The sequence below is a fragment of the Apteryx rowi genome, unplaced genomic scaffold, assembly GCF_003343035.1.
Source record: "Apteryx rowi isolate R43461 unplaced genomic scaffold, aptRow1 scaffold_333, whole genome shotgun sequence".
Taxonomy (NCBI): Eukaryota; Metazoa; Chordata; class Aves; order Apterygiformes; family Apterygidae; genus Apteryx; species Apteryx rowi.
The window spans coordinates 61,420-88,977 of record NW_020449786.1 but is presented as its reverse complement, the minus strand read 5'-3'; the positions used below and the strand labels follow the sequence as shown (position 1 = coordinate 88,977).

The 27,558-nt window shown below is 36.0% G+C and overlaps 1 protein-coding gene across 1 annotated transcript in view; it reads left to right on the top strand.

The window, feature by feature from the left end:
- MALRD1 (MAM and LDL receptor class A domain containing 1) overlaps nt 1–27,558 on the top strand; it is an 81,411-nt gene that overhangs the window by 5,836 nt on the left and 48,017 nt on the right. Inside the window, exons 3-9 of the mRNA XM_026071967.1 lie at nt 2,716–2,810; nt 2,890–3,051; nt 8,864–8,957; nt 13,112–13,255; nt 18,532–18,689; nt 24,663–24,755; nt 26,977–27,184. Coding sequence (XP_025927752.1) covers nt 2,716–2,810; nt 2,890–3,051; nt 8,864–8,957; nt 13,112–13,255; nt 18,532–18,689; nt 24,663–24,755; nt 26,977–27,184 — 954 coding nt within the window. The remainder of the gene's footprint in view (nt 1–2,715; nt 2,811–2,889; nt 3,052–8,863; nt 8,958–13,111; nt 13,256–18,531; nt 18,690–24,662; nt 24,756–26,976; nt 27,185–27,558) is intronic.

Genomic DNA, 27,558 nt, shown 5'->3' with positions numbered 1-27,558 from the left:
GCTAATGTTAGTGCAAAAATCTGAGCTACTCTCCAGGCCATTTTGACAGAGGCAGGTTTTAATCTCAAGTATGAAAGTTGTGAAACATTCTCTCTTTAAAACAATAACATCAAGAAGTAGATAAAAGACAAATACTRTGGAATAAAAATATAATAAACTCTAGGATAGAATCAAAACTAAGTTACCAGGCAACAGTGTCTTGCTCTACCTGAAGTTTCTAGGGTATTATGTTTGTTCAGTAGCATATAGCATTCTTTCAGGAGGTACTGAAGACCTGAAAGTCATCTTGCCTAAATCCAAAGAAGGTCACCCTCATCTTGCTAAGAACTTGTGAGAGTGGGATGAAGGGGGAAGCTAACTTATGCAGGCATCCAAAACCAGAGCAAGACTGAGAACCAACAACTTCAAATGTTTGTTACAGAGCAGACAAAGCTGCTCAGTTGGAAGAAAAAAGATCACCTGTATATTCCTATCCGCTTGTCCTGTGGGCTTAGTCAGCATTGTCTGCCATGTCTAAATTGAACTGCAGCCACGTTCGTGTAAGCTATTTTGACTGAATAATAGAAAGCTTGAATATTTGCACCTGTTCAGCTTGATGAGAGGTTGTGCACTCAGACTAGTGAACTGAATGGCTATGGAGAGCTGAGCATATTCAGTTATTTCAGTTTTCTACCTAATGAGAATCTCTAAACTGTAATCTTTCATTTTCTGAGTGCTGTTTCTAGTTGTCTARGAAACGCTTATCTCCTTATGGTAACTCAAAGTTTTTCCACTGCTGGAGACTTGGCAGGCTTTTTTTTACTTTAGTTCCTGCTTAAAAACCAGAAAAGACATTGTATGGTGACAACTGAGTCCCACAGCATAGTATTAAAGGGAGCAGTTCCTGCCATTGTAAGTAATTGCACACACATCAACAAAAAGAGCGAAGTTCATGAGATAGATGCAACTCCTTTGAAGATTTACATAATCATTTACTAGAACCCAACTGTTTAGCTTTCTCCTCGTGGTTCTTATTTTCCTTGATAATGTAGCTGGACGGACTGGTGAAAACTATTTTAAAGAGCTGTTTTTACTCATTGAAATCTGTAATCTATGCAGAGTTTAAATATAGAATTAGCTTTTAAAAAGTTTTAAGGAAATTACCATTTCTGCCCCATCTGTGTAAGGCAATCCTGTGGCAGATGAAACCTGATTTTTGCATACAAGTCTTAGATACATTCGTCTTTAGAGAACTAAAAGAAAAAAGTTCAATGTTTAAAGTTTCATGAAAGTGGAAAAACTGATGAAATAGATTAGGATCAGGGATAGGGCTCTATTGTGCCACCAAGTCACCATCTGTTTTGCATGGAAAGAGTATCCTTGCGGCTGGCAGGCTCCGAAAGTGCTGTCTGAGCAGTCATGAAATGCCTAAAATGTAGGGGGAGCATGGCCACTGCTCTGTTAGCAGATTGCAGAATGCTCCTCTGTGACAGATTGCACAGTTGGCTCAAGCACTGAGCTAGTCATGGTGTCCTTGGTCAGTGCCTTTCCTGTTGCACCCAAGGATGAGAGGTCAGTGTGGATAGTTTGATATAATTATTTAGATGTTCCTGTATAATCTCCGATACTTGGTTTCTCTAGGGACATCTTTATTTTTAGGGTGGGTGGGTTTCTTGTTCTTTTTTTTTTTCCTTTTAGTCCTACTTCTTTTCATCTTCTTCCTTTCATTGACATGTTAATGTCTGAAGGCAACACTTTACCTGATGTTGCATGGAGTTTGGGAAGCAGGATAGAAGGGAGAGGAAGGAAAAAAAAGAAAAAAGAAACAGCTTGAGCCCTTCTGTTGTTTCTTTTTGCATCCTTTAAGTATAACATCTACCATCTTTGAAATCTTCATGTTCAGGAAGAACAAAATCTCAACTAGCAATATTTGATATCCTAAAACCTGGTGGTAACCCTCCATCTACTAGGAGACCTAAAACAATCTTGTCTAGTCTGTCAAAGTATGATGGCAGTCATGTTTCACTTATTCTTGTTGAGCTGTTAAAGCTTTGCTTTACATAAAGGTTTAATTTGGACTTGATCTGTGACTATAAAGATAATATTATCTTTATTGGTAGTGTGGGGAGTCTGAGGCCAACCTCTTTGTATGGGAAGGCCACAACCTCCACTCTGTAACAAGGCAATTTCCTGTGCAGCTAAAACCCAGGTCCATTTTTAACTTCTATCCAGAAGAAACGTTGTTCTGGAACATAAGGACACGATAGTCTCCTCCTCCATCTTCCCGAGCAATGCTTCCTTAAAGACTTGAACTGTTGTACTAAACCTGTTTTGCTGGTCATAATGGTTCCTTTTTTATGCATGAAATATGCAATCTTTTCAATAATTGTCATTCAAATTCTTTGACCAGCTTACTGAGCTAGTCCTAGCTTTGTTCAGAAAACTGGCATTTATTAATTGAGTATTCAGGCTATCTATACATGAAATATTTTGGAAGCCTACTTGATACTTCAGCTGAAACATAGAGAAGTACTGCATCAATACTTAATATGAACAAAAGTTCAGCACGCAATGGCTACAATTGTGGTGTGAATCTTTTCTGGGGAAAAACTTCTGGATGACTTTTTCATTATGAATTTGTACCTGTGTGTGTGTTCTTGTTTTACCAGTATCTTTCAAATATTTTTTTTTCCAAGCTGCTAAAGTGTTGTTGTTGTTGTTGCTTTTTTTTAATAGCCTATTTCCTCTCATTGCCCTCTGAAATGGGGTCCTCTTCTGCAACTTTAAGGAGCAATGTTTTCCTTCCGACTGACAAAGAACACTTTTGCCAGGTATTTTGATGCATAGTCTTTGTATTTTGTCTTTTGTCATAGTGATTTCCTGGAATAATCAGATCTTTTTTTGTCCTAGATTAAGTTTTATTATTGGATCGGTCAAATGAATGCAACATTGATCGTGGGGCTTCAAAAGCATTCTGAGGATACCATTAAAAACATCTGGCAAGATTCAGCAGAACAGCAAAACCAGTGGAAAGCAAATATGATCACAATTGATAGCACTGAAAAGTTTGAGGTTGGTAAATTGCAGTTGGTAAATGGCTTATAAATCACTTTCTAATAAGGCAAAACTCAATGAAGATAAATATCTTGTGTATGGAAAGCATTATCATAAGATAAATCAGAAGCCACTTGGTAGCTCATGAATGACCCTAACAAATATTGCTCGTTCTTATCTCAACGATGTTAAAACTAACACCAAATCTCATTTAAACTGTGTATATATTTAAAATAAAGCAATCATCCTCATTGCATCATAAATTTGTGCCTGACCATAGAGAAGACACACCTAGGAGCTTAACTTTGATTACTGTTTTCTCTTAGGACCTAGCTACCTGTACTGTTAAACTGGAAGCTTAATTTATAACTGCTTTCTGTGAACTTCTACAGATGCATTCCTGGTGACAAACTTTGAATGTAACTATTCATTATAGATTTACTATTCATTGTGGCTTTGAGCATTTATCACAGAACACCTGCATATGGTTTTATATTGCTCAGAATTGCTGAAAAATAATGCAAGTCTCATAGATTATTTCAATATTTTTTATATATATTCATTCAATATATATTCATTTACACAAAACATTAGCACAATAAATGTAACTCAGGGCGATATTATCGTGGATAATGTATGCTCCCTATTATGCAGAATACTGGAAGAGAATGGGGGAGTACAGAAGCAAATTGCAGATATTTCCTCCTACAATAGTTACTGTGAGGAGTTGGTTAGCAAGCCAACCCAAAGGCATTTCTCAGGGTAAGCACAACCTCATTTCAATAAACTGTAAGAGTAACATAATTACCTGACTTGGATAGGTAACATTGTGCTTAAGGACACAAAATTGGGATTTTCAAAATAGTATTTGCCTGATCAACACTGACTGAGAATATATATAATGAAATAAATGTATCTAATTTGACACAAGTACTTATGTGTTTACCTGTTGATAACTTGCCTCTATCCAAGTGGACATACAGCAATGAGATTGTATTGCCAAGATTTACTTCTATATCTACTTTTCCATCTTTTATATTGTTTAGAAAATTGACTGGGTCTGGGGACAGTTATGATATGAAGTCTTCTGCCTCTAAATTGCTGGATCAAATCTTAATTAGATTATGGCTAGGGCTAGCAAACATCATTATCCTTTGGCTTCTGTAAAGAGAACTGACGGGCACAGTCCAGCTTTAAAGAGGCAGGTGTCAAACTTGCTGCARTAATCCTTAAAATTGACTGAAGGAATGTAGCCAGGCACCTTACCAAACGCTGAGGCTGAGCAACCCATTCTCTTCCGTTGTAAGTTTTCCCTCCAGTGACATCTTGCAAGATGTTGGTCATGCAAGTGAATACAATTCAGTTGACCACCTGAACTGGTTCTTCTGAAACTACAAGGTCTTCAGCCTATAGGGATGTCTGCAGCATTTTTCAAGGGTGGTAAAGTTGTGCAAAAATAGAGTAGGAAAAATACAGTGAAATACTTAGTAATCATACTAGTTCATTGCAGCAGAGAGGAAAATTCCCATTGCAATAAAATTGTTAAAAATGTAACTTTTTTTCTGCTCCAAACTTTGGCAAAATAATAATCTTATTGTGGACATTCATGACGATTCTCCTCAAGAAATTGTCATGTTCATTGAATTTTGATAATATTTTCTTATATTTAGATATAACTTTTTAGTGATTAAAGTTTCTAGCAAAAATCTTTGGGTGGGGGAAAAATACAATTTTTCACATAAAAATCCTTGAAAAAGGGTGTTTGAGAAATTTCTCCCCCAACTTTTCAAACATTTTTGAAATTATATTTTAATTGAAACCAACCATAGCTGCTTACTCTTTGCCCGTTTTGACCTTTTTGCCACTGCAACTGGATTCTGTACATGTGGGTCTGCTTGCAGAGGAAGCCCAATGCTATGTCAGACCTACCACTATAGCTATACTGAAGCTGTGTATTTGCCACAAATGGAGCCGCAGCATTAATTTGTAGTGCTGGCTATAGATAATGTGTATTTAGGTAATATTTGTTGATTATCATTGCAAGCAAAGGCTGTCATAAAGTAGACATTTCCATTGCAGATTCTTGGACTGAAGAGCTCTAGACTTTATGAAAGAGAAGAAAATTGAGCAATCTCTTGATCAAATGCAGATGGGAATCAGTTTGGTTAGTACTGGGCTGAACTCCTCAGAGGAGTGGATGTCTGTGCTGGGTAAAGCCTGGATAATCTTTTTTTTTTTTTTTTTTTTTTTTTTTGCTTTAGACTCGAGCAGCTGGAGGCATCTAGTATGAATTTCTGTCATCATGGTGTGTGTGTGTGTGGGGGGGAGAGGAGTTAAGAGGAAGAGAAATTAGAACTGACTTTTCTAGAGAGTTGGGTTCAGAGCTACAGCATTGCCTCTATGCCCAGTTTAGTCAGTGGTAAACCTCTCTGACTTCAGGGCACCTGACTYAATCCTGTACTTCAACATTTTTATTAAAGTACTTCTTTTATTTTATCATCAAGAAATTTCCCCAGGTGTTCAGAACACTAGGGTATGTTGGATGTGTACAACTCCCATTTCAGAACAATTGAGAAAGAAAAAGAGTGAAAACATGCCAAAGCTGAATTTGTATAATCCTTAGTAATGAAAGTCTACAAATTTTAGCAGTTCATTAAAAATTCCTGGATTAGTTTTCAGTTGTTCTTTATCTGCTTTTGCCATCTGTGAGTTCTTCTATGCAGCAATTTGTTCAAAATATGAGTAATATAAACATTCAAAAATAATTACTTTTACTAGTACCTCTTCTTTTCTTCTCCCTCCTCCTTAATCATGCAAGTCATAAGAGCTGAAGTTACCTATAACAATTTGTAGTGAGAATTAGTGATCTTCCATTAATTGCTATTGGCTGATTAGGTTGCAGAAAGAGCTACACTTGCAGTGCTGTTCTTAGAGTAATCTGAAAAAAAAAATCTGAGCTAGATTATAAATGAACTTTGAGGTACATCTGTATATTTCATATACACTCTGACCAATAATTTCCTTTTTTGAGAATGATTATTTTTTTTCTTTAAGTAACTTTCATTTGTACTAGTCTCATTTTACTTCTAGAATGTCTCTCTGTTCTATGGAAATTTTCTGTCTTCACTGCACAGTTGTGGTTAAATTAAGATTAAAATCAAGAGAGGGATTGGCCATCATAATTCAGTTATTCTGTGAAACTCCAGCAAAATGAAGCAGCTCTGAATCCAGATTCACTGACCTGGTAACTTTGGTTTATACGTTCCCCATTTTGCTAATCAAACCAGTCAAAATATAGTGCTGGATATGACCCAAGGTTCTGAGCTTTGAGTGCTTGCCATTGGTCAGCAGGGAGCTCTTGGTAGAGACATACATAGTATGTACATTTAAATCATGTCTTTTAAATCTGTGCTTTTTATTATCTTCACTAGGCAAACATATTTTACAGGTACGTAACACATTATGTTATTAAATATTTTGCATGCTCCTATAGAGTATGAACTTGAAGACATCTCTGATTTTGCACTACCAAAGTGAAAGAGCACCTCTTTTTAAGATAGGCGAGATATGCAATACTAAAAAATAAGTTCTGACTGTGAAGCTGTAACTGCAAACTACATAAGCTCATTTAAAAATGTAACTGGATTTCAACTTCACAATGAAGACTCACTGTGAAAAGGTCAAAAATGTAACATTTAATATCAAAGGCTTGCCAAATATTTGTTTTCTATTTTATGCTTTAAAGCAGTGCACAATACTGTCTAGAAGCTTATTTGAAATCATATAATCATAAAAATGGGAAATAAATATATTAATTGCCATTCTACTGGTGCTGTCACTGAAGTATACGTTATCTACACATGTTGCAGCAACTTTCAACATTTCAAAATGTTACTATTATGAAGCTAATCAAATGTGCAAATTTCCAAGCTACTGCATTTCATTCTATAAACATACAACTGACTGTGATATGATGACATCAATATTTTGTACAACATAGTTATTCTTTCCAATTAGACAGCAACATGAAATGACAAACATAGCAAAAGATTTTCAACCTTTTCAAACAAAAATTGGTATCAGGATTGCCCCTGTTCCCTCATAATTACTGAATTTCAAAGAACTGCATTTTTCCACTGAGTTTCTCTGATCAGCTGTTGCATAAACTCATAAGATGGCATTGTTTGTTAACAATACTATATTAGAAAATGCAGTTGTTCCATGTACTTGCTAATACTGCTCTTCTTGGAATATTTGTTAGAGAAAGTGGTTCTTGCCCATTCTTCTCTTTGCTGTACTGAGGGGAAAAAAAAAAAAACAAAAATTCAAATGTGACACTGATTTCTCACTGGTGATGTGGCAAAATGCATCCCACTTTCTACTGGTCATGTAATGCCAGGATTATTTGACTTTACAAGCTGTAATGCTTCTCATACAGGTCAAGTATAGTTTAAAAAACAAACAAAATAAACATGCCAGAAAAAGGAGACCACCAGAACCAAGAAGAAACCCTTGTTCATGGTTTCAGGAGTCAGTTAACACTTCTTTTCCTGCAGCAAGACAGAACCATAACGGTCATCTCCTTGGCCGAGTAGTGTAATCCTGTACTGTGGAATACCATACTCTAGTTGATAATAACTTATAGGATAAATGCAGGTTTTTCTGGTAAAATCTTGCATGCTTAAACTGTTTGCAAAATTGCCACTGACCTATAAGCTTAATATTTGAAAGTTTGTTATCTAGCATTACCCTGTACACTAAATATACTTAGAGGTATAATCTGACTCTTAATATTGTATCTCCAAGATACAGAAGAGAGTGGAGTTGCAACATCCTAAGACAGGGCTATGAAATAATTTAGAAAATGTTATTTGTATGTTTGATTTCTAGGCATTTCACTCGATGAGAAGGCTGGACTTCAGAAACTCTTTTCAATAGTCAATGGAGAAAGAAGGGAATTCAGAGCAGGAGGCTAATTTATATGCTTTGAATTACACTATAGCACAGCCTGTCTTCATACCATACCCACACTTGCATCTAACATTAGGTAGTATGAATAGCCCCTTCTTCCCAGGGTTGTGGTTGTCGAGTCCCCTTCTACTTCATTGCAGAGAAACTGGGGCAGTCTCCACATTTGCAAAATATCTAGATCATAATTTGCCCCTAAAGACAAAATGTAAAATACTTGTAACTAATTATGTAGAAGATTCTGACAGGAAAAGATTCTCGTTGTAGTGTTAGACCAGAATAGCTGTTGAGTTTTGTTTTTCAAATTGAGTTCTTCTCAAAGTCCATTTTAACTAAAAACATGTTGATGAAAGGCTTCTGACTGAAATGGTGTGTGTTGCCCTGACTTTGCTTTATATCTGTCTGTTAAATTCTGAAAACAACAACAAAAGGTTCACATTTCCAGTCTCTGGTGGAAGAATGGCTTGATAATACACAAACTCTTTCTGTTTCCTAATTATCATAATCCCTCCTTAGATTTTAATGTATTTTATTGTGGCTTCCAAGAGGCGCTTTCAGTTAAATGCAAATTCATTTTTGATTTAGATAGAAGATTAGACTAAATATCTATGCCTGCAAGCCACAGATGTGTGCAGAAAGCCCAGATGCTAATCCTCCAAAATTGTTGTGCATGATTTGTTCTCATATTTCTAATGGAAACTGTGTAAGTTAGAGCATGTGTGTGTGCGCTCCCTCTCTCTCTATGTGTGTGTGTATATATAATGTAATAGATTTTGTGTGCCTAGAGCATCTTGGAATGTTTTTTCTCTCTGTCTGTGACACTGGTGAATAGCATTTCTTGATTTGCTGTTAAACTCTGCAGGTTATTTTTTGGGGGATGGTAGAGACGCAGAGACAAGATGAAACCATTGCCATTGATGATATTTCTTTTGGTGAAGGATGTTTTCCAGAATTTGGTAAGAATTCCTTTTTCCTCAGTAGACAAACATTTTACTCTGTCTTTCCCCTTGATTAGTAGAGAGAACGCAGAGGGAAAACATTTGGTACTAAAAAGTTTTCTTAACTCTGTAATTGTCTTCATGTGTCTTATTTTCATTTCTCTAAACAATCAGCTGTCATATTACATATAAATACAATTACAAAGAACACCAATAAATACTTTAAGAAAACTGGTACAGTATAAATGCAGYAGGAGCTTCCTAAAGCTGGGAGAGCCCTAAGTCCTCAGTGGGCAGAAAAGATCTACTGTTCTTTACCAAAGAGTCAATGTCTTCAGCTGGCTCTGGAAAAGCTTTGGAGATGGCTTTAGGAAAATCCCCAAGGCACTTGTGTATATTTTTAAATGCTTGAAGATCCTGATCCTCAGCTGTAGTGGAGTTACTTTGTTCTGCTCCACTACATCCAAACAGCTGCAGTGTCAGGTTAGTCAGCTATGCAGCCAGACCTCCTGTGCATGTCAAGTWTCTTTAGCAAAATATTTCACATTTTCCTTTTTTCAACCCAATATATTTTTTTGGGAAAAGCATAAAGACCTTCCTAGCATTAATTAGAYTTTTCATTGCTGTCAAGTACACAAGAAGACTGCACTGTGGCACTCATGCTGCAAYATAAGGTGAGTACGATGCAAAACACCCTCTTTGCTTTCCTGAGTTGTAGCACAATAGTTGAGATTCTTAAAGTTAACTTGCTATAGTGATACAAGATATGGAATTCATTGACGCAGACCGTTCAACAATTTGTTCCACAAACAATATTGTATACTGTAGTCTAAAATAAAGGTCCTGAGAGGTCTCATTAGGAAGTACTTTTAAAAATAGATGCACGTGATTATTAGCATTTTAGAGTGCTGAGCAATTGTAGGCAGATCGCGGTAAGAGCAAGATACAAAGCTTAGCCTAATAATTCAGGGACACATACATAACTACTTCAAAGGAGATGTATACTGGGGAAATTGAATTTCAGGTAACTAAATTTGCTAATATAAACCTCTCCACGTTTCAGCCTTCTTGCAATGGGGAATTATGGAAGCAAAAGTCATATGCTTATATAAATTCCATGACTAATCTTGCTTTTCTGTTTTGTAGTGGCTTTCTGGCAGTACTACTAAAAAGCACAAGAAAGCTGATTTTAAACTTTGGCATACTTGCCTATAAGCTTAGGTTAGTTTAGAGTGTACCTTTTCTGAAAAATGAATTTGAAACTGACAGTGAAAACATCAGTGTTGGTGTGTGATTTTCCCCCAACTTCTCTTTGTTCCTCAGAGGATTCTTGCAGTTAAAAAGAAAGTGGAAAAAATGCATTGCTAGATCCTATCAACTGATGAGCTTGCTTAACCAGTTCCTGCAGGTGGATATATATCTCTCTGTTCAAAAATGTATGCTTTTTCATAAATAAAGTGCTTCTAAAACAAAAATGAAAAGAGCATCAAGTACAGAGATGAAATAATATCTCAAAGAGAGGAAGAAGTTAAAAATTGAGGGGAAAAAAACAGTGATATACTCAGCAGAATGGAGAAATCTAGGTGTTAAATATACCTTAAATGGAAGCTTTTGGAGGAAAAAGTGTGACATCCAGGTTGCCCCATTGCAGCATTAAGTACCTCAAATGTGCTCTAATAAGAACCAGTTCTTATCATCTCTAGCCTGTGCTTCTACATTAGGTGAAGTCAACTTTATGAGGTGACATCTGAGTTGCTCCCAGCAGCCAAAGAACAGGGTCAAAAGATCTTAATTTTCTCCCAAAAGAGGAATTTTACTGCTGAACATTTTTCAGTGATTAAAACGAAAGGTCAGATTAATGGCTGCTTGATTTTTGAAAGCATTTTTTCCTCTAATTTTTATGAAATGTTGGGATAAGAGGGATTTAAATGAAGACAGCTCTAATTGCATGAAATTTGTTGTTAAAATTTGCATTTTTTTTTCATGAATGCTTCATGATTTCTACTCCCAGGATAAATGCAGGCATGAAATGACCTGTGTATTTGTATTTGTTAGTATGAATGTGCATTTAGGGCCATGAGTAAAACAGTTYAAGTATTTGTGCTTTCAGGAGCTGTTTGATCCAAACTGTGATCGCTAGAAATAAGTGTAATTTCCTTTGAATGTAGCACATAAATATCTTCTAAAGTTTTTTTTTGACTTTTTTATTTGAAACAAATATGAAAATAATGTTTTATTTCTACAAATACAGTTGTTGCATTGAGATGACCTTCTTGTGTACTGAAGGCAGAACACTATCTTGATATGCTTAACTGTAAAAATGATAAATTCTACTTAGTGCCCCTTGTTTACTTTGGATTATTCAAATCTAATATTTCCAGACTTTGAAGCTGTTTAGATCCTTACCTGCCTATAGTAATCCAAAGTGTTTTTGTAGAAAAACTTTCCATTGATGTCATGAAGTTCTTCCTTCCCTTCTCCTTCTCCCCCCCGCCCCTAAAAAAAAGCACCCCTTTAGCCACTTGTCCAGGTCTGCTAAACAGTAAAGCTTATGCATATTTAACAAAACTATCTTTAATTACTTTATTGCAATAGTGTAACAATTTAAGACATTCTACAGTTTGTAGTTTTCCTAACAGCTTACAGATTTTGTTAATGACTTAGAACTACATATTTTTATTGTATGAACCCAYATGTACCGCAAAAAAACTATTTTAGCTGTCAAATAGAGAAATGTAGTTATGTTCTAGAACACATTTGCAAAAAAAAATCTTATAATTATACCTTTAGCAGACCTTCCATTCAAAGGTTTTATATTCTTACCAAGTCTCTGTGATTGCCCTGCAGAACTCCCTCCTGACTCCTGAGGAATTATATATACAAAGAACTCTTTCATAAAGATTTTCATTCTGATCTTGCCACAGGGGTAAGGGCAAAGAGCTCCTAGGCATGAAAGTGGAATAYAGGGATGGCAGTCAGACAGTCCAGCATACTAATCTTACTGTTGTCTGAGAGGCTGCAGAAATTAGAGTTGGAATGAGTATTTTATCCAAAAAGACTGGGATCACTATCAAAAATAAAATAAAAACCTGAGAAATATTTACAATTAAAAATTCAGAGTTAATCAAAATATTTGTTTCAATAATTGAAAAAGCACTTAATGAAGAGCTTGGCTCTTTTGAGTGTATTTACAGCTTTTTTCAAATGGTGAATTTGTCAAAATCCATCCTTTTCTAGAGAGATTATTCTAGAATTTTGTATTTCCCATTGGAAATAAATTGCCAACAAGCTCTTTTCAGCTGACACGCTTAAAAAAAAAAAAGTGTATGTGAATATGCAAAGCTGATAAAAGGAGAAAGGAGGTTTGTAACATCAGCTGGAAGTCATGTTTCTCTGAGATGGCAGTAGTGTGACACAAATAACTTTGCAAAGTAGACAGTAACGTGTATGTATACTGACATAAAATTATTTTCTCTACACAGTTAAGAATCTTCATGTGTTTTCCAAGATACTCTGGCTGCTATTTAAAAATTGATATTAACCAGAAGATTGCTTTTCCTCTGTAATAACATAAAGAAATGGAACCTTCATTATCAAATTGCAATCCTGTTTAAAAGTAGTGACTTTCTTCCTATAGTACTTATTAATTGCATGAAACTTTGCAGCAACACTGTGGCATCTCAAGCTTCAAGAATTTTAGAAAATTCTTGAATGTGTGGTGATATATTCAGATCCTTTTGGTTCTAAAATGGAGAATTGTTGTAAATATTATGAAGATGTTTAGTTTAACTTTTCAGTCAGAACGGATTTTACTGTAGCTATCATATAGAAAGATAAATAGATATTTCTTTTTATGACGTGTTTCTGATATCCCCTGAGAACACACTCTATGGAAGGGAATTCACAAAGGTTATAATGATTGGCCAACACAAATACTGATAAGTTGCTCTGAAAAAAACATCCATCTTTAGGGAGTGATTTTCTAAAATGGTATCACTGAAGATGGCAGCCTTGAATATCAGATACACTTGCTGGTAGACTGCACATTTTTGAGGTAACCAGTGTCAGAAGGATTGTCAAGTGGTTGAATGAGCATATGTTTCTAATGGGAAATAGTCTCACAAATAATGTCATTTTAAGAAGTTGAATGATTACTTTGCTTTGCCTTTTAGCACAGCAGGCGTCCAGTTTTGAGCTTGGCATGTGTGAGTGGAATTCAGATCCAGCAGCTGTGCCCACTACGTGGGCACATCTGCAAGCAGGGCACAAGCTTGCCTCCCTCTCCTCTGTGAAAGCTCGAAGGAACAACAGTGAAGGTAAGAACCGTGAGTTAATGCATATTAGTTATCTTTAAGAATATGGTGCTTTTTAGGTAAAGGTGGTGACCCGATGTGGAAACAGAACAAAAATATAAAAAGTAATTGTATTCATTTTGTACTTAAACTTGCTTTTATTTTGAATATTTAGTAAGGGTGAACACACATGCTGAAAAAACATAAAAAATTTTGATGCACAAGTTTCCATATAAGCTAGTCATTGGGTTACTCTACAGCAAATCCTTTCTATAAGGTCTATGCTGTGATTCCTTGGTGAAATTAAATTAAATCCATCTAAGTCAACAGCCCTGGTGTGTTTTTTTGTTTTGTTTTGAATGTTTGGCAGTGTTACTTGTGCAGTGCTACTGTGTTTGAGCATACGCTCAGTAATTTCACTTTAAATCTTTAATTAGGTAAGCTGGAGATAAATATTTATTATACAAATTAGATTATTACTCTTAAGAACAAAATAACATAATGCACCTGCAATTTTCAGAAGTAAAATGCAGCACTTGTTTTTTAAAGCCACTATGTAGTGCTTGTCTACAGGTTTATGGGAAAGGTTTTTGAAAGCTTAATGGATATAAATGTGCAAGTATTCTAACATGAAATGGAATCCCCACGCCAGTGAAGTGTTTGGCGTGTCTATTGAGAGTGCCTTCAGAGAGGTTAAGTAGCACTAGTTGTAATGGTATAACTTGTGATGTAGCTTTGAAGAACTGATAGCATGATGATTACTGCTTGAACTCTGAGCCCAGAGAAATGGAGTACATCTCACTGATGGCAGCCTAAGTGAATGAGCCATTAGGTATTGTTTTGTTTTCAGAGATGCTTCTATTAGATTTTTAGCATGTATTTCAAAATGTCTGATAACCGTAAGTCAAATTACAATGGAATACTAAGCAAAAATGATTAAGTGTATACACGCTATTAAAATGAATTTTTGCAAGTTAACATTTCTTATATACAAGAGAGGGCATATAGACTGGTAAAGCAGATATTTTTCCACCTCATCTTAAAAAAAAAAAAAAAAAGTCACAGCATCCTTTCATTTCTGCCTGGATACCTGATGAAGAAAGAATTTTTTTATTATTATTATATACTTATTTTCAACACCTCCCTGGAACATGTTGCCTCGCTGCTACATCTTAACATGATATCTGAAGGGCTAGCAATGGTAATGGGCTTCCCTTTTATGGCAATATTGTGCTAATGTAAATGATACTGAAATTCTGTAACTAGCTTCTACAGGACCAGGTCACAAGCAATCTCTGAAACAGAACATATTTTGAAATGTCTATCAATATAGGTGTTTGGGCATCATTGTGCAAAGATGCATGGGTAATTGAGCAGGCTGGACACCATGCAAAACAACTGCTTGAGGATACTGCCTGAAATCCATATCATCAAGGAAAAAACAGCATGTGAGAAGAGATGAGAAATGTCAAAACAACACATACAAATTAGTTCATCATTAATGTTGGGGAAAAAAAGAAATCTGAACTATGATAGCTCACTTCTCCTCACTACATTCAGCTTTTTTATGCGAATTTTTAAAAATATAAATGAAGAAGTCTGATATTGACAAATTCTAAAGAGTAAGGAAATGGTATGCAAACCTCAAAAATGCCATGCTTGAAGGCTCAACTTGCAATGCAAATAGAACTTGACTAAGCTTTAGCTTCTGATTTTGATCAAAGCTTTCAATATAATAAATAGGAAAGGGGTAAGAAACTAAATTATGAAGCAGAGGTCTAGACAATTATATTTATAAAGAAAGGATTGCTTATACACTTTGAATAATACTCCTTTCATGAGTTCTTAAATTTAATAAAATACTTTCTGTCCTTGGATGGCTTTTTTGTTCTTTTATTGCTTCTTTTCTCCAGTGTTGTCTTGTAGGCACTTTCTCTGTAACTTTTCCTTTTAATTTCTCTAGTTCTTACAGAGGTTTTATATTGTCCCTTAATGCTGYTCAGAATATACATAATTATTTTATTTATGTAGTTTCCATAGTTCATTCTTCTTATATTGGATTAATCTAGTTTACATAARTGTTACCCCAGGTATAGGAAACTAATGAAACCAATTATTTACATAATAAAAATAATTCTTAGAAGATACTAAAAAAAAAAAAACTTCTTGCCTTTCTTGCCTTTTAAACCCAACATTTTACAGATACCTAATGATGAAAGCCCCTCAATTCTAAACATAAAGAAAATAGCCAGATCATTAGAATATTTAATCCTCCTATTAAATTACACTTTTTAAGATTTCATCCATGACTTGTGAATTCACGAAAATTCATCTCCAAAGAGTTGAAACAATGACAGTTCATATCTGACCTCCTCTTCCCCCAAAATGTCTGAGTGGGAAGGTTGTGGGAGACTGGTTCAGAGACAATTGGCCTGCGGGGGAAGAGAACTTGCCAAAAAAGAAAAAGTCTCATTTTGTGGTTCAGCTTTAAATTAAGGCTTAGTTGTTACTCTGAAACTAGTAACTTAGACTGCACGTTGCACAGCTTGTGAACTAAAAGAACATGGATTAAACAAGAAGGAGCAACCAAGGATTTGAATTGGAAAATGGCTGAAACTGTGCCAGCAGTTAAATATTTGAGTTTTGAACCTACAGAGTAGCAGGCTGCAGGCAGATCTGCCAGACCATCCCAGGTCTCGGAAGACACAGGACCACCTCAGAAAGAAATTCTAACATTTCAGTTGCACTCCAATATGGTCAGGTCTGATCTTTCTGGAAGACTCAAAGATTTTGCTTACAACAGAAAAATTTTCTTCAAAGCTGAAAGAAATAAGACTTTCCATCTAAAAGCCTGATTAAGCAGCCACACGGGGAAAAAGAAAAGGCTTTATGGAATGATATTAAAGTCTACGCTCTCTGTTTTGGCAGCAATCCCAGCCTCTGCTAGTTGATTTCTGTAAATAGAAATGAACAAATGAAGAATGAATCTTGCCAGAAGCGTATACAACTCTGCCACTCGATAGCCCTACTACCACATTGGCAGGAATGAAATGACCTTCCTGGGACTCTTGTTCTACTTCTGAAAGAACGGTGAAGTTTTACACTTCAGAAAGCCTTGAAAATTCATGAGACAATGCGTAAAGAAGTTCAGATCATAAATACAGTAATACACTATACAGTGTCTGGAACTGAGGGAAATTTAGACCTTAGAGAAGAGCTAGCTGCAAAATTTGTAACAAAGGAAAGAAAAACATTCCCAAAACCATTAATCTTTAGAAAGCTACTCAATAGATGTTGGCTGAAGGTAACAAATTTCTTCTCCTGAAAGAGGGAAATAAATAAGCATGTTAGCATAGCTGATTGCTTGTCCAGTTACACTGACATGTTTCTATTTATACAGGCTATATCCAGGAAAGAAAAAAGGCCTGTATTTGCAAGACAAGAGTTTCTAGAGTCTTCATTTCTAAAGATAAGCTTCCATTTATCTTCAAAAATTTTCCTAATACTTKCACAAAGCTTATTCCCTGAGGAACAATAAAGCATCCCTGATGRATACGTAATCATTCTGAATGTTTCATAGAACCTTAATTTGTCTATTGCTATTCACTTGCTTTCTTATCTAAAATGTATGCCAATTACATTATTTTTAAAGATTCAGGAACTTAGAATGAAAGATGAAAAAGCATATTAGCATTGGGCTCTGAAAGGAAAATCTAGTAACACAACCAGTAGTTGCATTTAACATTGGATAGAGATTTAAGTTCTGGTATCACTTAGACAAACGTTTAATTTACACAGTGTGAATGCCACCTTGGTTTCATTTGAGACAGCTGTCAGTATATAAAAAGTAACCATGGAAATATTTTTCAGAATTTATGGAAGGTATTAGAAACAATGTTTAAAATATTTCTTTTAAATATTTATATTTATCTTTAGAAAACGTATTGCGAAGTATTAGAATGTTTCCCAATTTCAGTCTAAAAAAGCAAACCAAGATCATTAATAGGTCTGAAATTTATCACATGCATATGCATGGTTTCAAGAAGAAACAAAAACTTGGAGTTGATTTTTATAAGGGCATCAGTTAGAGAATTCTGAATTTAGATAAAGAACAGGTACTGTAAATTCTAATGTTAATGTATACTTATGTCCTGCAGAGCACAGAAGCCATAGAAGCATAGACGCTTTGTTAATCTCTTTAAAATAGAATGCTGGGTTACTTGTGTAATGTTTCCTTTATATCAAGGCTGGCTTCTGTGGCATGAAATTACAAACCTGATTTAAATGAAATTGCAAGCATATGTTTCGGTGTAAAAGGTTGCGCAGATGAACAGTAAAGTAGCAACAAAAGGAAAAGCATGTGGTACCTTACAAAATCAAACATTTTCCATGTGAAAATGACTCTTTTTTTCCTTCAGCTTGAAATAATGCATGAGTAAGTCTGCATCTGAGGTAAGTTGTCTTTACGGATGTGAGCACAGAAACTTAAGACCTTTCTTAGAGGCTTGTTTATTATTTTAATTAGGTGCTTCAGGAGATAGCAAAATATTTTGTGACTCAGGAAGGGGGGAAGAAAGACATGCTGTGTTTGATAAAAGGTATCTAGCCTTCTTATTTGTGACAGACATGAAATGCTGCTGAGTGGATGGAGTATTCTTTTAGATCTCTGTAAGAATACTTTTATAAGGGGCAGAAGGTCAAGAATAGCCCAAATTGGTTTCTTGCTTTAGATGGAAAGACAATATGCTCCCAACACTTTGTTACAGAAATTCTGGCTCAGCACTAAGGAACTTCATTACATGGTAGAGATGCTACTGTTTCCTGTAGCAGTAAGTCAGAACACTTCCCCCCCCCCCTTTTTTTTCATTCTGAAGAGTCTACAGAAGTGTTACTGTAAAAAGATATTTCTTAGAAACCATAACAGGAAAGAAGAAAGCCCAGTTTCCAAATAAATGTAAGTTTAGGTATTGAATGGTTGAAAATGTAAGGTGGCTGAACTGAATGCGGGACCGTTCACAGCTTTTGACACACAAAGTAACAACTTCAGGATGCTATCAAATGCTGTAATTCTTGGTTGCTGGGGTTACTCTGTGAGGAAAATAAAGACAGATATCTCTTTTCTTTTTAAATAGGAAATGCATAGAGGATGCCTAAGTCATGTCTTGAGCATGACAATCGAACTCCCCTGWTTGGGGGAACAGGGCAATGGTTTTATTACAGGAAAGCAGTAGTCCTTATTTTTAAGGACTGAGACACAAAAGATATATTTTTCTGAAAAAGTGTACTTTTCTCTTTTTCAGGCCATTTTGTGTGGGTAGACGCTAACGACAACACATTATACAAAAGCGCTTATCTTAACAGCACTATGTGTCATTGCTTCAGCAAGAATTGCCATTTTCAATTTCATTACTCCATGGCAGAAGGCAGCATTCTCAAGGCAGTGCTGTATACTAATCAGGTAAGGCGAAATGTGTTTTCATATCTAAACTGTGAAGATACGGCAGCCCAGCTCTTACCAGCCGGACTACAAGGAAATATGCCTGTTAGTACATGCATGGCCCCCATATTAGGAGATTGCGAGTATCACATCCTGTAATTTTGTGTAGTTCCACTAATGTATGCAATTGTGAAACCTGGGTATGTGCCATGTCAGCCATAAACTGATTCAATGGGTGAATGTTCTGCAATAAAAGTCCAAAGAGAAACTGTGACTACTACAGAATTAAATGGTTTGGTGGTTTTAGGGGAAGAATCTATAGCAGTAGTTCTTCCAGCCTCCTTCTGTACCAGGAACAGGAAAACCAGTGGCAGGAAGGCTTAAACTATGCTTGTGCTTTATGGAGACACGCAATAAAAGTGGCTGGCTCGGTATGTCTGGAAAGCTCTTGCTTGGTCACCTGACTTGCTCTGCCCACAGCTTTAGAACAATAATTTTCTTGTTCTTCTACCTATTAGCAGTTAAAATGAACATGTCAAACTGTAACACAAATGCTGGTTCAGCAATGATAACCATTTCCATTTCACTTACCTGACTTGTGTTGTGGAGACTTTCTGCTGTTAAAATGTCCGCTTTCAAAGTCCTGTATAATAACTTAATATTGATGCTATTGTACTGTTACCTAATGAAAGCAAGAGCAGTATAGCTGGTTTCATTAAGTTAATGGCTCTTCTATTTTGATATTGGAATTAAATTCTTGTCACCCAACAGTACAAGTATTTAAAAAGACAGATCCATTTCATACTTTATTCTCAAAACTGGGATACAAACAAGACTGAGAAATAACACTATAAAGAGATCTAAGTATAGGAACATCTTATTTCTCTTCCACTACATCTTCAAGAATTCATGAAAAAGGCTCGTGCTCATTTTTCATTTATAAAAAGGGAGTAGCTCTATTCTTCTGTGCTGCATTACTGTGTCAGGGAACTGTAACCTGATCAGCATTCTGGTCAGATGCAGGGAGATCTGTGCCATAATGCTTGCCAATAAATTCCCCAGCATGACACCTATGGCAATCTTGTGACAGAGTAGGAATACAATTTCAATGGCTTACCTAAATAGGATCAGTGGATCCTATTTAATGGTCATCTTTCACTGAAAATAGAACAGAAGATACAAGCCCCAAAAGTGAGAAGACTGACATTTGAATTATTACAATATTGGGGGGATAAATTGAATTAATTGATAAATAACTCTACAGATATGCATTAGAAGTGCTTTTTTGGCAGTATCGGTTCAGCCTGCGCAGTTTCCACAGGTTCTCTTATCCCTTTGTTTTAGTTATTGAATTTCTCCTTCAGTCAAAGGAGTATTTATTACATGTAGTCTTTTTTGGATCTGCTATGAGCCTGCATCATACTGCAAAATATGGCAGAAATCCCTTCAGAAACATAAGCCTCTACTGGAAGCTTCACAAACCAAAAGCTCCCAGACTCATATTTTTGAGTTTCTTCAACCTAAATGAAGGAGAACCTAGCTTGCACACATTTTGTTACTGAACAAAATGCTTGTTTATGAAAATCAAATGACTCTTCAAAACTGGCCACATATTGAGCAACAGAAGCAAGAGAAAATGTTAATGGTTCTGACTTTGGAGGACAAGGGAGCTGCCATCCCGGAGGCTGTCAGTCAAAATAACCTGTCAATTGCATCATCTGTTACTATACATCCCTCCCCCCAGCCTTTTGCTTTTTATAATGGTTAATAGAACCTCTCATCTCCAGATAATTTGTGCTATGGCCCAGTACTGAAAATCCTGGCTCAGGCAGAAACTGGGCTGCATTTAACGGTCTTGCTCAGTACAGTTCTCAGAGGGCGAGCACTAGAGACATTCCAAATATGTCCTTAGCCCGCCTCACCCTTTTAGCACAGAAGCCAGAGATGAGTGAATGTGTTTTCTAATCTACACGTTATGACATCAGTTGGAGGATGATGCAGAGAATTTAAATTGCTCTTGTGTATGGAACAGGGTAGAAAAAATGTACGGTTTTTGTTGATGGTATTCTGTTGTTGACTTGCATTTAACTTGCGGTCCGTGTTAGTCTGCATATCTTTTTCCATGTTACTGCTCGTCTAGCCAAGCTGCTCTTCATTTCATACTTCTGCACTGAATTTTTCTTTCCTAACTATGATACTCTATAAGTCTTTGAACTTTGTTATTGGTTTCAAACTGTCTTATATACATCAAGATAATTTTAAATTCTAATTCAAAGTGGTTGTGGTTCCTCCCARCTTAGTGTTATCCACATTTTTTTTTCTCCATTTCACCATCCAAACAGTTAATGAACACAATAAATTACATCAGATCCTGGGACAGACCTATGCAGAGCCTTATTTAATGTATTCTTTCAGTTTCATACGAAAAGACTGACAGTCACTCTTTAAATATTTGTATACCTATCTCTGTACCCATTTGTATGCCCCTTTTACAGTAATTTCAGTGCCAAATTTCCCAAACTTGCTCAAAGAATGTCCTATGAAATTATATTAAAAGCCTTACCACAGTCAAGTCACTTCTAATTTTTCAAAGCTGTTTACTGTGTCAGAAAGAAACAGATTACACTGGCTGAATGTGACTTGCTCCTGATCAGAAGCAGTTAAAATTAGTTTCTCACTTTCTAATTCTCTAGTTGCTTACAAGATTATTGTTAACAATTTGTTCCAGTGTCTTACGAGCTGCCAGCTTTCAGCTGATTGGGCTATAATTGCATAGTCTGTATTTTTCCCTTAACCATAATGTATATCCTTCTTTGTTCTCTCAGTTCTGCAGTTTCCCACATGTTCTCCTCAGGTTCTCAAAGATAATTATTAATAATAAGATATTCTTTCAATTATGTACCCTTAACTTAAAATTTTCTGATTCACTTCCAGTTTCAGTACTTCTGGCCTATGCATTTGTTAAATTGTTCTTCTATTCTGGCCTGTGTTTGCATTCACAGTTGGCCATATTAACTGTCTTGAACATCTGATTAATGTTAAACTTTTCTGTGAAAACTGAAACCAAAGAAGGTTTTGTTGACCTCAGTCTATCATGTGCCATTTACTATTTGCTCATTCCTCCCATTAGTAATGGTCTTATACTTCTTCCTTCCATCTTCTTAATCTTTATCTTGTATGGATTGTAAAAGACTAAAATACAGAATAAAAGGTAACTTCAACCTATGTTTATATGTGCAAGCATATTTGTACCCTAACGTACAGAAATTTCTGTAAGTGTTCAGCAACACTTCCAAAGCTATGCAAGTACACTCCTCTGCAGAAAAAGTGAAAGGTGATCCATTAATCATTATGGGGGAAGAAATAAACATTTGTTCCAAATTACTTGCTGAAATGAAAGAAGCAGGGACAAAATGATGAGTGCAGTTGCACAACAGTATGCAAATGTACCTGCAAAGATATATCGAATAATAAATTCTGTATTTTATAAATGGAGTTGAGAAAAAGTTTGTGGTTGTCTCTTCCACCCTTCAGATTTGAGAAGCATTATCGTAATAAACATTGCAAGAAGAAAAAATGCATCTCTCAGTTCTTGCCTACTTTAGCCTCCCAAAAAATTGTTCTTAGTTGGTATATATTGCAATAAATGGAATAGAGTCATGATATTTTAATAACATTGTGCTATCCTGTATCACCCAAATAAATCTCAGGGGAAAGTACTGAAAAGACAATACACCGAGCCTTCTAAAAGAAGATTAGAGAAGTAAGGAATGTGTTAAAGGAAAAAGAGGGATTAACCCATTTGTACCAGAGCAATGAAAGAAACCAACAAGCAGTATGAATTCACCAGAGAAAACGTTGCTGGGAAGGGGAAAATGGTATTGTTGGCTCACTGGAGCTGTATAAAACCAGAGGGTACAATAGCCAATTTAAAAAGTTGCTGCAGCTGAGACATTTACTGCTTTCAATGTAAGAAAGAGCCCTAGAAAGTGTGGATACTGGCAAGTGTACCGAAAACTCAGTTTACCCCTGCCAGCTGTTTTTATTAAAACAAATTGGGAAGAAAGATTGCCGTAGGGGATGGATGCCTAAAGAAGTTAATTGCATGCCAACAGAATTATATAGTATCCAAATACATCCAATCAAACAGTAAATGTACACTATCCCTACAAGATATGCAAGTGTGTTTGGAGGGTGTGTGTATTTGTGTGTGAGGGAATGTGTGTGCGCCCAGTCATATTAACCAAAGCATAYCTAAAAGCATTATTTTAGTACTAACCACAGGCTATGATTTTAGTCTGGTTCCTAGTATATAATCCTTTTCTGTGTCTTATACCTGGCTATTGTTGGCTAATATCACTAATAGGTTTGCTTTGGAAGCTGAACTATTCTGCAAAATGAAGCAAGTTTTATGCAAAATGAAGCATTCTTGACATTGAAAAACTTTTGCTGAACTATCACATGAACAAGTAGAGAAATGCATCTTATATGGATGAGGAAGTTCACAGCTGACTTATTTCTGCAATCATGTATGCCATGTGGCTTATCCAACTCTGATCATTTACATCATTTAGTGCTTGGAATTGGGGCACTGGCTTGGCCCCGTCTTGTGGTTTTCCAAAACTGATCCTAGAACGCTTGCTCAATAGAGACAGTCTTTTAGCTTTGCTAAYATGTTATAATAGTTGAAGCCTTGATAGAAAATGAGGGTAAGCAATCAGCTATTAGTCACTAAGCATATTAGTATTGATCTATTCATTCAGACCTCTTAATCCATAAAATAGTGGATGGTATCTTCTTCCTCTTTTTTGTATTGCAAGAGAGGAAAAAAAATAACTGTCCTTGTCTGTCTCAGTGATAACTTTTTATTTACTTATCACATCCTCCTTTTATTCATCTCCTGTAAGGTAAACATCTCAATCCTTTCAATTTCTCTCCAAACAAGAAACTTTCCATTTCTGTTATCCTGCTTCATATCTTTTTCTGAACTGCCTCTAATTCTGTAATATCCTGTGTGAAAAGATTTGACCAATTCTTTGCATAGTGTCATAAAAGAGGTCTCTCTAATTCCTGTAATGGTAAATCTGTTTGTAGATGTTTCTTATATTAAAGTTTCTTCCTTCTTCTTTCTTTTTTTTTTCCTGTCTTGTTGGTTTTACTCAATATTGGAGCTGATTTTGGAAAGGGTTTTATTTAGGGAAAGGAAGTCCACATGGCTACATTTCTTTTCTTTAAACTGACCTCTGCACTGTCCACTTATGATTGTGACCAGAAGCAGAATAAGCATGAGCTTGTTTTCATCAGATTATTGAATCAAAAGGGCATGGAGTGCCTGCATAAAGTGTGCTCCAGTGTATTCAGCACTCTTGCTGTTATACTCAGGAGCTGGAATGAATATGGGGATTGAAGTAGTTCAGAACATGACTAGGGTTTGTTGGGTAATACTCTGTCTGCTTGTTTTTAGATTAACAGACAAATTTTCAACACAGTTTATTGGGTAATTTTGACAGACTCCAAATTCAATTTGAAGTAAGGAAACTAAATCTAATAAAGTATATTGTGTTATCAGTAGCTATAAAAAAAGAAACTAAAATTGAAAGAGCCAGGGCTGTTTTCATTAATGCTTCTGGAATTTTTGCCCTCAGTTTCAGTGAAGGTCCATATATTTTTGGAAATGTGTTGCTAAGTTTGGCAGAAATAAAGCTTAATTTACACATTTATACACAGAACCTTTAGTTCTACCAAGGTGCCTCCTGCTAATTATATGATTAACCTGGTTAATCACAGTAAATATGTCTTGTTTTCTCCTCTTTCCTGTAGAGTCCAATGCAAAGTTTGCAAATGAATATGTGAAGTTGTATTTCCTCTTACAGAGTGACTAGGTATATGGTAGTGATCTGGCTAGGAATGAAAAGACCAAGGATAAAAAGTGGTGTTGATAATTTATASGGAGATGAAAATTAGCTTCATAACATCATATTCTGTATTCTACAGGAAGAACATATCTTGTGGGAAACCAACAGAATAACTAACAAGGAATCGGTCAAAGTGGACATACAAATACCAGAAGGGCTAGAAAAATTAAAGGTATGAATGAAAAAGGCAAGTACTTGATTTTTTGAACACAATTCACCTTATTGTTTATAAAGCTTCTAGGGAACTTAGAAACTTATTAAAATGATACATATTCAGAAAGGCTTGCTGGTTTTAATTACTTCAATGTGAGCAAAACTCTTGGTTATAGCTCAGCAACAACAGTCTACCTGTTCGCATCCTGAAGCTACTAGCTTTAATAACAAACAGGAAAATGTATATGTGTCTCCGCATACTTTGGTTACAGTCTGAGTCCATCTCAGCACATTGTAATATAAATGCCATTAAGTGGGATGGTGTGAATGATGTATGTGTGATTTCAGTGGAAAGACATAAACCAGTAATTGTGGGATAGAATCCTCCCCTTGAATTTTCAGGTGGAGAGAAGAATGCAAATTTGCAACTACTTAGTCCTTTAATTTATAAATTTCTATTTTAAGTAATTTTACATTGATTTTTTTTCATAATTCCGTAAATAAGCTAGATATTTGACTGTCTCAATAGTCAGTTGAAAAAGTAACCTCTGTGAAAGGACAAAAATTAAGCTCAGTACAGGTATTGACATTTCTGATATATATTGGAATGAATGCATTTCAGCAAGGCAGTAGATTATAAGTACCTATTATGGCCCATCTCTTGTGATTTCCCATAAGAAAAAGGGTAGATAAAGAACCAGATAAGTGTGATATTATCTATAATAACTAAAAGTAAATAAACAAAAGGGTGCTGAGGTTCCATTAAAAAATAACAAAATTGAGCTTTCTTGTACAAAGACGGTATGCATCACTTGGGCTTAAGGAAGGAAGGATGCTGTCTTTAATTACTTGACTATGTAATATTTTCACCATAGTCTGTCATTTGAGCTAGTAGAGAACTGATAGCATTTGTCATTTTGAAGAAATTGTCACTAGTGGAAGATAGTGACATATATCRTTCTTATTTCTTAGAGAGCAAACATCTCTCAAGATTTCACTCCAACCTAATTTCCAGGCTTTGGGGAGTGGGTTAGTGCCTTCTGCTTTTGCCTCGAACCTTGTCTGTTCTAGTTTCCTTCCATTTTCTCCGAAACTCTTGTCCAGCTTCCCTTTCCTTTAGCTATGTCTTTCTTCTCCTGCACAATTACTTTCTGAGATTCCCATCTCCTGCTCTGATCATATTCCTCCTGTCAAATACTACAGCTCTGTTTTTGATTTGTGCCTCTAAATCCTGCTCTTGTCTCTCAGTCCTCACTACCATTCCCATCTTCACCTTCTTCATGAATCTAAGCCTGCTTCCTCCTCTTTGCTACGTTAGCTCAGGCAAAAGAAACCTGGGGTGCACAAGTGGGATAATCTCCTTGCTTTCAGACCCAGAAATGCTGGAATCCACAATGGCGGGAGCAAGACATGTTCCACCAAAATGCCACTGCTTTAAAACTTCTTGTGGAAAATTCCAGTCAGTGTAAGGGAACTGTGTGGAAAAGGGAAATGCTCCTTGAATCTCTATGCATCTGTCGATAGCGGTAAAATAAACAGGGCCAGGGCACAGGTCCAAGGACTGGCATGCAATAACCCATATAATTAAAGCATTAGCATGATCCCTAGTGAGGTTTTGTCTCAAGGAAACTGGCTGTCTCCCAGACAGTGCCTGGAATAGTTCAAGGGTTAACAGCAGGCAGGGACCATCCCCAGTTGGTAGTCTGGATGCAGCCACCTTATTTTAAGAGATGAAAGAGTGATTAGTTGTTGAGCTATGCCATGCCAGCTGGCACCTGAGGAGAGTCCCCAGTCCATTTTATTCACCTATATGAGTGTAACCTAAAATTTTTCTTTCAGTATCTGCAAAATGAGATTTTGAAGGGACTTTGAAGTAGATTCAAGAAAATCTTCACAGGTTCTTTATGACACTAAATTTTAGGTCCTTCCTCCAAAGTGTAGAGCCATTATAGCTTTTTAGCCATATGGTTATGAGATTTAGTGTTTTTCTTTATGGTAGGCTTTTGCTTAACTTCACTCTTACAACTTGTTGAACCATTTTAGCAAAAAATTTTCAAAAAATTCAACCTGAGGTAGGCATACAAAATTTTAGCTTCCAATTTTAAATTTGGCATTATTATAAAAGCTTCATCATGGAAAGCTCCCAGTGCATTCCCAGGGCTTTACTCTTCTGTGGAACAAAAGATCAGCTTCTTTCTGTTGTTTGTTAATGCAAGTGTTTTAACTGTAACAATCCACAGCTTACTTTTAAAGGCGCAGTTCAGAGCAGAGCAGGTTTTATCTGTCTGAATAACATCCAGCTCATGGACACTACGCTACCAGAGTCACCAGGTTTCTGCTCCTCAGACAAATTCAGCTGCACTGATGGCCAGGCTATCGAACGAGGGGCAGCTTGCGACTCCCACCCAGACTGTTCCGATGGAAGTGATGAGGCTCCAGCAGCTTGCTGTAAGTAAATYGCATTGCTTTAGGAAGACATGGTGCTGAAGGGTATTGTGACACCTGACCAGATGTATCCAAGAAATGGCTCAAAAATTTACAATTATTATTTAGACAGCTTTGTTCCTGGACTTTAATGATGTACAGATTCATGACGATGTTCACAGCACATTCTGCTATCGTGCATTTTTCTTCTTTCCGCTTCTTTCTATTTCTATCTTTCTGGCCTTAGCAATATGTTTTGGATCCAGATGCTGATTTTTTAAGTAGCTGCAGAAACACAAAATTTTGAATATTTTTGGCTAAATATATTCCTTACATATAATGTTTATAACCTGTACTTCCCTAATTTTGAGAGAGACTGAAATTTGCCTTGGGATTTG